The 13,693-nt window shown below is 43.5% G+C and overlaps 1 protein-coding gene across 1 annotated transcript; it reads left to right on the forward strand.

Moving 5' to 3' along the window:
* The first annotated feature begins 3,654 nt into the window (after positions 1–3,654).
* On the forward strand, positions 3,655–12,107 carry LOC128719374 (integrin beta-PS). Its single transcript, XM_053813002.1, has 6 exons — positions 3,655–4,123; positions 4,204–4,432; positions 4,922–5,006; positions 10,212–10,646; positions 10,729–11,961; positions 12,042–12,107. Exons 1-6 carry the CDS (start codon positions 3,655–3,657, stop codon positions 12,105–12,107), a joined length of 2,517 nt encoding a protein of 838 aa, XP_053668977.1.
* The last annotated feature ends 1,586 nt before the right edge of the window (positions 12,108–13,693 follow it).

Below are 13,693 nucleotides of genomic sequence, written 5' to 3' on the forward strand. Positions count from 1 at the left end.
ATATAAACAGAGACATCAACTACCACACACACATGGCGGTTGTAAAACGGGTCAAGTAGAAAAAAAAACAACAAAACTAGTCTTTCGAAGCATGATCGCGCGGGTCGCGATAGTCATCCATTCGTGTGTGTTGGCGTCTGCCGGGTCGGGACTATTATACGGACGTATGCATGAACCATGCTCTTACAAAAAATAACCACACACACAAAATGTGCGTAACAGATCAAATTGCCAGTGTCAGTTAGTCAGACGGTTGTGTTGGACGGTGCAGCAAAACACTCTCGAAGTTAACGCGACTAGCTTATGTGTCGATCATAAAGTACGTGCGTTTATCCGGTATGGGCGTTAGTGTTAGTGTTAATGTTGCAAAGTTTCATTCGTGTAGTCTTCTTGCTTATAATGCTATCCGAATTGTGTCGTAAATCATGCGAATTGTTGACAGTTTACCATTGTTCTGACGCGTTAATTAGATAGTGGTATGTGTTTCTTTAAAAAATGTGATTTATGAAAATACATTTCATATAAATACGAGGATGCACCTACGCACATGGCGTGCAACAGTGTTATGTGTGTGTTGGTCTTGCATAGTGGTATCAGAGGTTTAATAATAGATTGTTCGGCTCGTTGGATAGTTTTATGCGAAGTTGCAGAGGAAAATACGACAAAAACATTCAAATTGTCGATTATAATGGAAACCGATTTGATTACCTGGCCGCTTTTTTGTTGTTGGGCATGTAGTATGGGTAAAAACGTACCGCTTAAACCCACACAGGCTTAAACGCCTGTTGGGGCTTCATTTAGTGACCGTATGTGTAGCACTGCTCACGACGACGCAGAGCGACGCTTGGTGTTACTTTTATCTCTTTTTCATTCTCTACATCTTGTAGGAGTTAAGTTCGCCCAAAAGAATACTGTAGTTGGCCCGATGCAGTGTAAGTCACAAAACGACAACAAGCACAACAACCTACGATCTCACAACTCCTCTGCACAAAATACCACAGGCAAGCTTCCGGTAAAGTACGGCGGCATCGCCATATGGTGTTTCCGTGCCGAAAAGAACACACTTCAACTGCTTTTAGAACTGATTCTTGTTCACCGATTTAAATGTGTAGCCGTATGGAGACAATCAGTGTAGTCATTTTACTTGTCTTACAAATCATCTGCTCTCGCTCTGTTTTTTAAAGCCAAATTTATGACTCACAAGGCATCTATATGTATGCAGAAAAATGCACAGCTATGCATCATTACCTACAGGTCCAAATGTGATGCATACTGAGCTGTTTATTCCTGGTAAACAAAACAACACAAAAATACCTTCTGTGAAAGATAAGCTCCAGTCAAGTGCTCATCACACGCACACAACGTAAAGTTCACCCTGAAGTAGCAGGTGTAGCTGAAATGCAAAGCGCAGCACGTACTATGACAGAGAGACCTACTTTCGTCTTCTACCAGCATTTAAACCCTTTCGAAAAAAGATATCTGCTGTCGGCTGTCCTGCTGTCGCCCCGTTTTAAACGTTGACGTGCGTTGAAGAATAGTGACCAAATGGGTCAAGGGTAAATATTGGTTGTAACGTGATTCAGTTTAAACGGGTTTAGTGTTTTGCATTACTAGATAAGTCATCCCATAATTCTAATGACCCGACATTGATGACTATCACAATGGTAGCCATCTTCAGGGTGCGTGCAATATGAGTTAATATTTCTTATTTGGAGAACTAATATCAATCTTCCGTTCCGAGTCATCCGCAGCTCGGAGCCCTTTTCGCTTGACAAGCAAACAACGGAAGTACTATCGACTAACCGTGACATCCTCGCTTGGGGCAAAAATAATGGCACGGTGGCGCTTACGTCATCGTTCGGTAGCGCAGCCCGACAGCATTCGTCATCCGCTATTTCGGCGAAGACGTTGGAAGACTTTTGCAACAGTATTGCTCACTAAGGGAGAGGGTTTCCTTGCTGCATGACGCAGACCGTTGCAAGCAGGGAGATTCGTCCCGGCATTGATTTTTGCGTTTATTTCTTTAATCAGTTCTCAATACTTCGGTTTCAGAATGAGTGAAAAAAGCAACACTGAAGATGCAATCTCTGCCCGCATAAGCATGTTATGATTATAATTTCCGTTCTCTTTTCCTTTCCTTCCTTTTTGCATTAAAAAAAGGTTTCGTCGGATCGATTGGGAAATGGTGACGTTCATCAAATGTGGTAGATTAGTCATACACTTCCTGCTTCTTCCCATCGATGGTTCGAAAAAAGGGAAAGTTGTTTGGTGTATGATTTCGCTGTGCGTTGCGTGTGTGTTTTATTATGTTACATCAACATCTAGATTCGTGCTGGGTGCATCTGATTCAGAATCATGAATCTGAATGAGTCTTCGAACTGAATGGAAGTTCCTGAATCTATATTTCTGAATGATTCCTTCTGTTTTGATCTGATTCTGAATGATTCTGAGTGCTTCTGCTCTGAGGATTCATGATTCTTTTCAGAGTCGATTCCTAATCCGACTGACTCCATAGTAAAGGATCATATAAATGACTCTTCTCAAAAGATTTTAATGACTTCTCAGTAAAGATTCATGTGAATGACTCTTCTCAAAAGCTTCATTAAGTACATCACTAATCTAGATGGCCGGAGGGCGATGAAAAGTGTGGTGTTCTGGAGCAATAATAATAGCTCTTGATAATTTCTATATATGATCGGGAAGCAAATTGAACAAACAGGGTCTGTTAATTGTACATGAATGTCGCTTCATAACCACGCTCTTAGTGTCGTGGGACAAAGCATGCTTATCAAAGTCCATCATAGTTCATTATCCAAAGCCTTATCGTTGCACCCCGTGTCGCTCAATGAACATTAAAAGGCGCACACAACGCGGCTTTTCAGTTTCAACCGCGCACTGCAGCACGATAAGATGCGATTATAGCTAATTAATGGGGTGGCGATAATGGAATGCAGTGGTGTGCTCCGATAAGGTTAAACGTGCAGACTCGCCGTTAAGCAGACACGCTCGGGAATCAATTTAAAAATTGAACCCATTCCTAACAGTGAAACAGGCCCCTCAGTGACCTCCTGGGTGACCCATTATGGATGGGTGCGAATGCAGAGCTCTTCTGGCCTTGGTTTTTAATCATACATGCATGCCATAATGTCGCTCCATCGACATTCGCAGGAGACGAAACACTGTTCACGCCGCTGTTGGTCTTTGCGTGCTGGGGAGTTCGCATCAACATCGATAAGAAATCAAAAGGTGTGTCTCACTGTAACAGGCAGTGTGATAAACGACAACTATGAGGGTTTCATAACCGCTCACTTGGTCTAGTGGTGTTGCCTTGTTTGTCACAATAGGTCGCTCTAGACTTGGACGAACTGGAGCATTATAAAGAGTTTGGTAATCTGAAATTTGCTCATTGACACTGTGAATCAAATAGTTGATTAATTATTTTTCCCCTTTCTGTTTTTAGATTAATTTTTGCCAATCAAGCGCCACCTGGATACAAAAACAACACCGAAATCCATCCCAATCAATTCTGTAACGTCATCGAGTCAAAGCGCCGTTAGGAATATATAAAAGGGAACCAAACATAACGTACACCGATCTACAATCAAACCCTGCTACATCTGTCGCAATCAATCGTTCTACTACCTGCCGAGTACGATGTATTGTATACGTCCTCCAGGGGGCGTCATAACGGTTGTACTTGCGGTCGCAGTGATAGCCATCATCGCCGACCATGCGGCAGGGCAGCTGTCCACGTACCAGCTAACGACATGCCCGGGCAAAACGACCTGCAGCCAGTGTATCCAGACGACCAACTGCCGCTGGTGCACGATGCCCAACTTTACCCATCCGCGCTGTCACGGTCAGATCGAAAAGTACTGCCCGGAAGAGTATACCGTCGATCCGAGCAACACGTTCCAGCTGCTACAGGGCCGGGAACTAACGAAACCGTCCCGGCGCTTGTTGGAGGGTCAAAGTGAACGCGAATCGTACTACTCCTCGAGCCACTATCAGTCATCCTCATCGTCCTCGTTTCACCAGTCATCCTCATCGTACGAATCGGAATCCGCTGCAGGAAGTATCGTGCAGATATCACCGCAACGCGTTAGCCTAAAGCTACGATTGAGTAAGTAGTTCAATCGCGAGGCGCCCAAGAACAGTTTGCTTTCTGGACCTTATATGTCTCACCTATAATTTACTTTTTAGATGAGGCATTCCGGTTTAATGTGAACTACGCACAAGCAGAAGATTATCCCGTCGATCTCTACTATCTGATGGATCTCTCCAAATCGATGGAAGACGATAAGACGATCCTGTCCACGCTGGGGGCCGATCTTGCGTCCGAGATGCGGAAAATTACCAGCAACTTCAAGCTCGGTTTCGGTTCGTTCGTTGATAAAGTGCTAATGCCATACGTGTCCACCGTGCCGAAAAAGTAAGTGAACCGTTTCTGTGTGCGCTACCTAACAAACGCTGTGTTCCGTGCTTGCGCGGAACATGTTAACCCTTTTTCAGCGATGTTTTCAAAACGGAAAGTTAGAAACAGCGAAAAAAAAAACGTTTTCGATAGTTTTTACAACGTTCCGGGTGTTTTGTGATGGCGATGCTTTTCATTGCTGGTATCCGTTTGTAGCAAAGGATGTCCTGTTCAGCTACTACTCGGGGATGACATGGGAGCTGTGGCAAGTTGAGCAGCACCGAAGAAAAGTTGCTCATTTTTTATGTGTGCGTCGTGCTTCGACGTGTGGTTGGCTACGTTTTGATTTGTACATCTCCCACCATGCATGGTTGATTCGTCCCGCCGGTCGACCATGACCCCCAGCGTCCTTTACGTACACTATCTTGTTTGCTATGGTGTTTCCAACCCACTTATATCTCTTGCTCTCTTTCCCATCCATAAACACGCGTAAACCGGCAAATACAGACTGGAGCATCCGTGCGATGGATGCAATGCACCGTACGGCTACCTACACCATATGTCGCTTAGTTCGGACTCCAATCTCTTCACCGTAAGTGACGCTCAAACTCTGGTGTGAGGCACACACAGACACATACAATTGCCTCAGCATCCGCACTTTGCGGCGGGGCGACGGGGGCATTTTATCGATTAGGCTACTGTCGTTGTCGTTGTAGTTTGATTAAACACCTTTCAATTTGTTAGCTTAAATTCGTAAATTTGTACATTACACTTACACAAACAGACACACAACAATCACACAAGGTAGTTGCGATATCGCAATTCAACGCATCAAGTTCAAACATGCAGGTCGTAGCGCATGCAAACGTTTCACTTCCTTGCGGATAATATGCCGCTCGTTTAGCGAGTAGGCACGTGCAACACACTATGCCCCTTCATTTTGAGGGGGAGCGTAGGCCATTCAGAACTTTAAATCAATCGAACCCCGTAAAATGTGTTCTTTGCCTAGACACTATTTTTCTTCAGAAAACATATTATGTTTTTTTATCCTTTCGCAACAGCGCGATACACAGGCGGGCTTTATATATTTCGTGGTCGATGTGCGTATAATTGCGCTTTTCGCTTCTTTTGTTTGCATGCGAACCTATCTCTGGAAGTAATATAACAACGAATAAACAAGTAATAGGTCGCTGCTGATTTACCCGTACCAGGAGCACAGAAGAAACGAGCCTACAAATTTAACCAAGAAAAAAGGCAATATTTCCGGTATTACGTCATCGATTTCGAATCCTTTATCGATTTTTTGCATCCTTTATCGCGTATTCTGTAAGAAGAAAGGGTTTATTTGTTTAACGTCACGTTAACGACAGCCATTAAGGGAAGAAACCTTCTTTTTAATCGGCAGAACAACCTCAAATGGTCAACCTAAGGCCTGCCATTTCTGGCTTGCTGTGTGAATTTATTTATCCGTAGTTGGATAGTCAGTCCTACGTAAGGGGGATTGGTCCGGTCCGTTCGTGTGAAGACCGGCGACGTTACCTATCATGTCACCGGGCCGCCCCAAGGAAGGTATCAGGAAACGGAAATGAAAATTTTTCATTTCGTTACATTTCCGGTATTAGCTTTCACGTTCTTGTAGTACAAGAAGATTTTCCGCTGATTCATTTGACTGGTTTTTAATATCCGTTTTCCCCCCACATAGAAACAAGAATGGAGCATCGTCTGAAAGACAGATATACATCATCGCACCTGTAACTTTTTCAACGAAACAAGAATATTACAAGCTTCAATAGCCTGCAGTCAAATTGTACAAAAAAATGAAAACCTTGAAGGATGAAAACAGAGTTCATTCCTCATCATTATGCTCCTCGCTTTAAGAATTAAAGCTTTTTCATAAGACATTGGATGTTTCCAACATATTGTATTTAACGTGCTGATCCCAAGAAAATGCGCAGTCTGTATATAACTCACAAAGTACTTCGTCTGCTTCTATTTTACCCTTTTATTGCTGGCTTTGTGCCCCGTTTGTTTGTTACTTCATCTCTTTTCCCTGGTAACGAGCGACCAATTTTTTTTTGTTTTGCTGTCACAGCCAATTTGCTCGCGATGTACGCATTTTTGTCACACCCCTTTTGGGGTATTGTTTGTGTTTTGTAGTACTTTTTGTTGTTGTTTTTCTTCCGAGCTTAAAAACTATCCGGCAATTTTTTTTCTACCGGAGCAGATCTGCCTTAGTGTGTGTGTTTGTGTGCCGAACGTGCCGTTGTTCATTTATACTCGTTAGCTCATACAACGCAACTTGTGCGTTTGAACTGTGTTGCATTACTCCTGTGCGGCGAGGGTGTTGTGCGACGCAAATGCTTTGTAAAATGTTGTAGTGTTTAGCTATTAGCCTGTTAATTTATTATTACTAGGTGTGTTTTTGTTATTGTTTTGTTTAATGTGTGCGTGTGTTTCATAGTTCATAGTAGTTATATATCATAGTTTGTCATTTAATGTGCTTTGAAGATGTAGATCGTATTGTGTACTGTATGTTTTGTATGTTTCGCGTATTGTTCCATTTGTTTTTTTTGTCTTCCTCTACATTATGTCACTCTATCTAGCGTGTTGCAGTCGAAATAGTTTGCGGGGGCGGGTTTTGTTTTGTCTTCTGTGTGGTGGGTCTGCTGGTGATGAAGGAAAAACAACAATCATCACACATAAATTATATTACACTCTCCATCGCTCTTTATGCTCTATAATTGTTTTTTTTTTTCAAAAACAAACCTGTTTTTGGAAGATCCAAAAACAATTACAACCATTTTTTTTGTAGTACAGAGAGTAGAGAAAGCGACGGAGAGAAGAAAAAGATCACGCGTTGGTTCATATGTGGGTGTATGTGGGTCAAGGCGGTTTTTTGTTGCTGCTTATCATTGTGTCATCACGGGGCTTAATAGGTACAAATTACATCGGCGCTACAAAGGGGAATTACATGGAAGGTTCGGGTAACAATCGTGCTGTGACACTGTCATCCTTTATGTCTGTCCATTTGTACGTTCCATTTCATGGGCTATTGATTTCAATTGGCACTCAGAACAACGTTATGGATTACTTCATAAACCCTTCTAGAACGGATAAAACCACCTGTATTGTTTGTTTATGGCTGTTTGCACGCAGTGTTTGTTGGCTGTCTTTACACTCAATCTATCACCCTACGAATTACAGTCACACCGTGCAACCGAGCGAAACGCAATGCAGCAGTGAGTTCTGTTGTTACCATTGAGCCTTAGCACTCGACTCGGAGTGTCGTTACAAATTACCAGGTGCGGGTGCAACAATGCGAATCGTTCCGTGCATAACTCCACAACCTGTCTCACGCACATCTATCAATCATCTGCGAATGCCGTGGCTGTCCCGTTGAGACACTCGCACACTGGATGCGGTTATTAAAGACATTTATTTTCTTGCCATTATTTGTTTTTATCGTTCTTCTCTTCTCAGTTTGCGCGAGCCGTGTCCCGGTTGCGTTGCGCCTTACGGCTACCATAACCTAATGCCGCTCAGCACGGATGCCAATCTTTTCTCCGTAAGTGTTGCGTCGCTAAAATGAACAGCGCAAAGCTGACACTGTTCGCACTTTTAGTAGTCTAAGTTTGCCTATTAAAACACCCAGTACGTACGCGAACGTACAGCGAGTTAGACGATTAGGGTTAATCGTTTCCGTTGCGTGTTTTTTTTCTCATTCGGTTCGAGTGTCACAACATAAAATTCCTAGTGTGACCTAAGACAGAATTATTCCGCCCGCTAAACCCATTTAAACGGATCGGTACCCCGTTGCAAATCGTGTGTTTAAGTAGATTAGTTTGCAGCCCAGTTTCTCCCAGTTTTCACAAACTGCCCCCCAAACCCCCCCACCCCCAAGCCCAGTTTTCATCTTACCCACTAAAGTGTTTTGCCAGTTTATATCCCGGTGTGTGGTGGTTTGCAGTACTTAATTTTCACCCGTGACCAGCGCTTAATTTGGGTTTATCTCTTTGTACATCAGACACTTCCAACAGTGCAACAGGACGCAAATGGAACAAACGAGGAACGAAAAGGAAATATTTGCTTTACCTCAAAAGTTAAAGTCGTCATAATCATTAAATTAGTAAAGTAGAAATTTACAAACCAAACTTTTATACTCAATTAAATAATGCTTTTAATACTCATTTATGCTAGCATATGCAGAACAAAAGGAGAAACGTCTACCAATTACTTGAAGAGATAAGCATTTTGAGTTCAACAGCTGTTCATCCTCTATGCGCCATTTCCGGTGTTGTTTTGGTGCAGGGTTATCATCGATTGTAAAACCTTTTTGTGTACCTGGTTTACGTTTTGTTTGTTTTGCCTGTTTCGATTCGTCCCATTTCTTTTTTTTTGTGTATCTCCCCTTTTCGATGGGCGCCCTCGTGTGCAAACGCCAAGGAATGCATATTACTATGATAATTTTAAAATAAGTGGCGCACAGTTTTAACTAATGTTGGGTGAATCTGAATCGCTATTCTGAACATTCATGAATCCTCAGTGATTAATCGATCCGCCAAGAATGTTTGCTGATATCAGTTCTCAGATTAAATATTGCAATTATATTAATCCTTTTTTATTATACAAATATTTACTATTATGTTACTATATTAGGGCAACGCAAAGTGGTTTTAAGGAATTTAAAATCTTTGGGGATATATAACCCTACCACAAATTATAATCACGCTTTATGAATCTTTTGTGGGTCGACTCCTGCAAATCAGGAGAGCCTCCCTGTCTAGTGAAACCCTTGGTGAATCTGATTCAGATGCATGAATCGGAATGAATTTTTGAAGTGAATTAAAATGAATGCTCTGAAGATGCATAAATCGTTTGCGAGTCGATTCTTGACTTGAATGACTTTTCAGCTAAAGATTGATATAATTGACTCTTCTCGAATGATTCATTAAGCACAACACTACGCCTGACTCCACGCTGAAGGTTTCACCGTAACCGACTGGCTCTATTGAATGTTTCATGCTGAATCAGATTCATTAAGCGCAAAACTATTGTCAACAAGTATACATGTGTGTTTTTTTCTGTTTTTTAGCTAATTAGAACAATTGTTTATAAAATGGCCACTCGTTTGATACACCTGACGGACGACCTGACGGGATGGGGCAAATGCAATTACTGCATGCAAAGCTAATCTTTTATCCAGAAGGATCGAATGGAATTACGTCGCATGATTTTTTTTTTATAATGTTTAGCCTATCTTGCCGCATTTATGCTTGTGTTGTGTTTCCTCATGATTGTTCGTACTGTTGATGTTCATTTTATGAATCTTTCTACGTTGTTTTCATATCTGTCCTTGTGCATTGCCTGCTTGCTTGTTTGCTTGGTGTTTGCAGAACAGAATATAGTACTGTAAAATATTCCTAACACAATCACGTATCATTAATGTGTAAACCTTGATAATGGGTATTAGTTGGTGTTGTATGAAAATAGCAGTAATTAACGATCCAAGTTTAGTAATATTCTAACAATACAGTCATGCATTCACTAACACGCTCATGCTAAAGCTGTTCCACTTAAAGGCTCCTGTGACTTAACCTTAAAATTTTGCATCACGCAGTAAAACATTGATCCGTTTACCGTTTGTTGCAATGTGATTAGAGCAGTAGAGAGATTAATCAGTGGCAGGGAGAAATTGGGAATGAAACAGATACAGCAAAGGAACATCGCCGATTAATGAACACTTCTTTTTCCCCTTCCCTCCCCTCCCCCCACCAACCGGGTAACATCTGCACTGTAGCATGAGGTCCAACGGGCTAACGTGTCGGGAAACTTGGACGCACCGGAAGGTGGTTTTGATGCGATCATGCAAGCGATCGTGTGCCGGGAACAGATTGGATGGCGGGAAAAGGCACGCCGCTTGCTGCTGTTCTCCACCGACGCCGGGTTTCATTATGCCGGGGACGGTAAGCTCGGTGGTGTGATCACACCGAACGATGGCGAATGCCACCTGGACCATAACGGACGGTACACCCATTCGACCACGCAGGACTATCCGAGCATCTCGCAAATCAACTTGAAGGTAAAGCAGAACGCGATCAACGTGATATTTGCCGTGACGGCGGAGGAACTGTCCGTGTACGAGCAACTGTCCCAGCTGGTGGAAGGTTCGTCCGCGGCCAAACTGTCGAACGATTCGTCCAATATCGTATCGTTGGTACGCGACCAGTACAGTGTAAGTGGCAAAGGAAAATGAAAAACGAACCAAGTTGACGAATGCATCGGTGTAACCCCCTATTATCGCTTTCCATCAACAGAAAATTTCGTCATCCGTCGAGATGAAGGACAACCGGACGGACAATGTGATCGATGTAAAGTATTATTCGCGCTGTCGCAACACGAACGCTGCGCTGCAGCAAACCAGCCGCTGCGAAGGTTTGAAGGTGGGCGACGTAGTGACGTTCGAGGCGCACATTACGCTGCTGCAGTGTCCGAGCGATCCGCGCGACTGGCACCAGGTGCTGCAGATCTATCCGGTCGGCATTAACGAAAGTTTGACGGTCGATATCGAGATGCTGTGCAGCTGCCCGTGCGAACATCCATCCGATCCGGAGTATCGTGAGCGGGCGGATGAGTGCAGCAATGCGGGCACGTACAAGTGCGGTATATGCGAGTGTGACGGCACGAACCATGGGCAGCGGTGTGAATGTTCCGCGCTGGATAGTTTGCTCGAACCGGGCATGGTCGATGCGTGCCGAATGTCTAACGCGAGCGAGGAGTGTAGCGGCCGCGGACAGTGCGTGTGCGGTGTGTGCGTATGCGAACGGCGCCCGAACCCGGACGAGCTGATCGAGGGACGGTACTGCGAGTGCGATAACTTCTCCTGCGACCGGCCCGGTGGGCTGCTCTGCTCCGGCCCCGATCACGGTCGATGCGTCTGCGGGCAGTGCGAATGTCGGGACGGCTGGACTGGACCGGCTTGCGATTGTCGGGCAAGCAACGAAACGTGTATGCCGCCCGGTGGTGGTGAACTCTGTTCCGGCCACGGTAAGTGTGAATGCGGCACATGCCGGTGCACCGTAACCGAGGACGGCCGCTACACTGGTCGATACTGCGAAAAGTGTCCGACATGTGCCGGACGGTGCAATGAGTTTAAGCACTGCGTCCAGTGTCAACAGTACAAGACGGGCCCGCTAGCGACCGCGAATGAGTGCGCAACGAACTGCACCCAGTTCGTACCGATACCGGTGAAAAAGGTGGTGATCGACGAAGAGCGCAACGATAACAAATGTACCTTCTTCGACGAGGACGACTGTCGGTTTGAATTCTCCTACAACGATAGCGACCAGGACAAGGTGGTGGTGACCGCGCAGGAAGAGCGTGACTGTCCGCCAAAGGTCTTTATGCTCGGTATCGCACTGGCTGTCATTGCGGTGGTCGTACTGATCGGCATGGCCGTGCTTCTGCTGTGGAAGGTACTCACCTCCATCCACGACCAACGTGAGTTTGCCCGGTTCGAGAAGGAGCGCATGATGGCCAAATGGGACACGGTAAGGGTAGTAGAGAGAGTGCGGGGAATACTAGTGTGCCTTACTAATGTATGTTTCCGGTTTTAATGGGTTTTTTTCAGGGTGAAAATCCTATCTACAAGCAGGCGACAACAACGTTTAAAAATCCTACGTACGCTGGCAAGTAAGCTGAGGAAAACATTCTGCGAACCACTCGTTCATTAGTGCGACTGATTTGTGTTCCAACGTAAACGCCATTCAACAAGTAGAAACATTCGCGTGGCGTCCTTATTTCATGCAACTCTGACGAATTTTGTCGCAACCCTTCGGATGTAAGGGAGGTGATGTTTAAGCCCACGTACAGGGTATAGCGTGGTATCGAGAATGTATTTTAGTGCTGTTAAGAGCCCCCCACGATTTCCTTAACTAGTTTTCCTTTCTTAATGGTACTTACCGTTGAATGGTTTGCTAAATCTCCTTTCGCTGCCCCAATAAAACACACAAAAACAGCGCCCGAAAAAGCGGCACAATAGCTGCAAAATTCGTTCCGCAAGAGAAATTGACGAGTTCGACATATGCACGCGTGAATATGATAGGTAGATCAAAATGATAGAGCAGAAGAAAGGGATTGGTTTCGATTAGGTGGACGAATTAGCGGTTATATGGTCTCTAGTCCGTACGTACAATATATTAGGGCAATCTGTTTGGCCGGTGAAAGAAATATTGGAGGATTTCGTTCCAATCAACACCAAAACAATCGGGCAAGAACGCTAAAAAATGTTCTTGGTTTTTTGGTTTTTGTTTTACTGGCAGATATTAAGAACGCGAAAGATGTGACGTCATGTTTTGAACTTTCTGTATGCAGGTACATCATACGTCAAGCTTTCTTTCGATAAACTAACGAATCATGTCTTCTTATTTTTAACGATTTAGTGAATTTAATTCAGCAACATTGGCACAAAGTAAAACAAAAAATCATTTTAAAACACCCTCAGAGCGAATAATAATACGCAAGCTAAGCATAAAGCATAAAGCTAAGCAAGCTTATCAATACAGCAAACGATGGTCAGGTCAGGTGCCAATGATGTGTTGAAAATTATGATAGGCGCATCGTTAGTTGGCCTTGAAAAATCTTCGAAAGTCGATCAACATGTTGTCACACAAGCACAAGTAGCGAAAAGGTTGAGAAGAATATTATTCGCCTAGTTAGAACTTTGCATTTTTTTGTTGTTTGACAGAAAAGAAGAGCTCCCAAGTGCACTTATATGAATCGCCAAACTGTTGTTGGTCAAAAACGAGAACAAACATGGAAGCAATTGAAACTTTTACTATTATGAAAAAACCCATCTTGTGCCATCGAGTTTTAATAGATACAAATTTGCCAAACGGAATCATAAAACCGCCAACTGTGTGAGCAGGTTGTGAACGCAGAACAAACGAAGCGAAATGTATTTTATCCATGCGTATTACATGCTTTAGATGTGTTTTTTGTTTTTTAGTAACATGTTTTTCTTTCATTAATATCAATCTTTTAACAAATCCGTTTCAATTGGAAATGATAGACATTTGTATTTAGATAGGGAGTCCGTTTTTGGTTTACTAGAGACAATCGATAGGACGAAAAAATATTCGACATCCAAATACGATAGGAGAGGAAACAAACTAATGTTCTGATGTTAAGGTACTCGAATCGCGTTTCGGCAAAAATTATATTTATCTCCATTACTCAATGGCCGTACGAGCGGTGATTTGTTTTTTTTTAAATAGTTGATTA

The sequence above is a fragment of the Anopheles marshallii genome, chromosome X (assembly GCF_943734725.1).
Source record: "Anopheles marshallii chromosome X, idAnoMarsDA_429_01, whole genome shotgun sequence".
Lineage (NCBI taxonomy): Eukaryota > Metazoa > Arthropoda > Insecta > Diptera > Culicidae > Anopheles > Anopheles marshallii.

Bases quoted from the DNA above. Each gene is read 5' to 3' on its own strand.
- LOC128719374 (XM_053813002.1), top strand. From the start codon at position 3,655: ATGTATTGTATACGTCCTCCAGGGGGCGTCATAACGGTTGTACTTGCG. The intron at 4,124-4,203 runs GTAAGTAGTTCA...TTTACTTTTTAG, and splicing joins TAGCCTAAAGCTACGATTGA to ATGAGGCATTCCGGTTTAAT. The intron at 5,007-10,211 runs GTAAGTGACGCT...TCTGCACTGTAG, and splicing joins CGGACTCCAATCTCTTCACC to CATGAGGTCCAACGGGCTAA.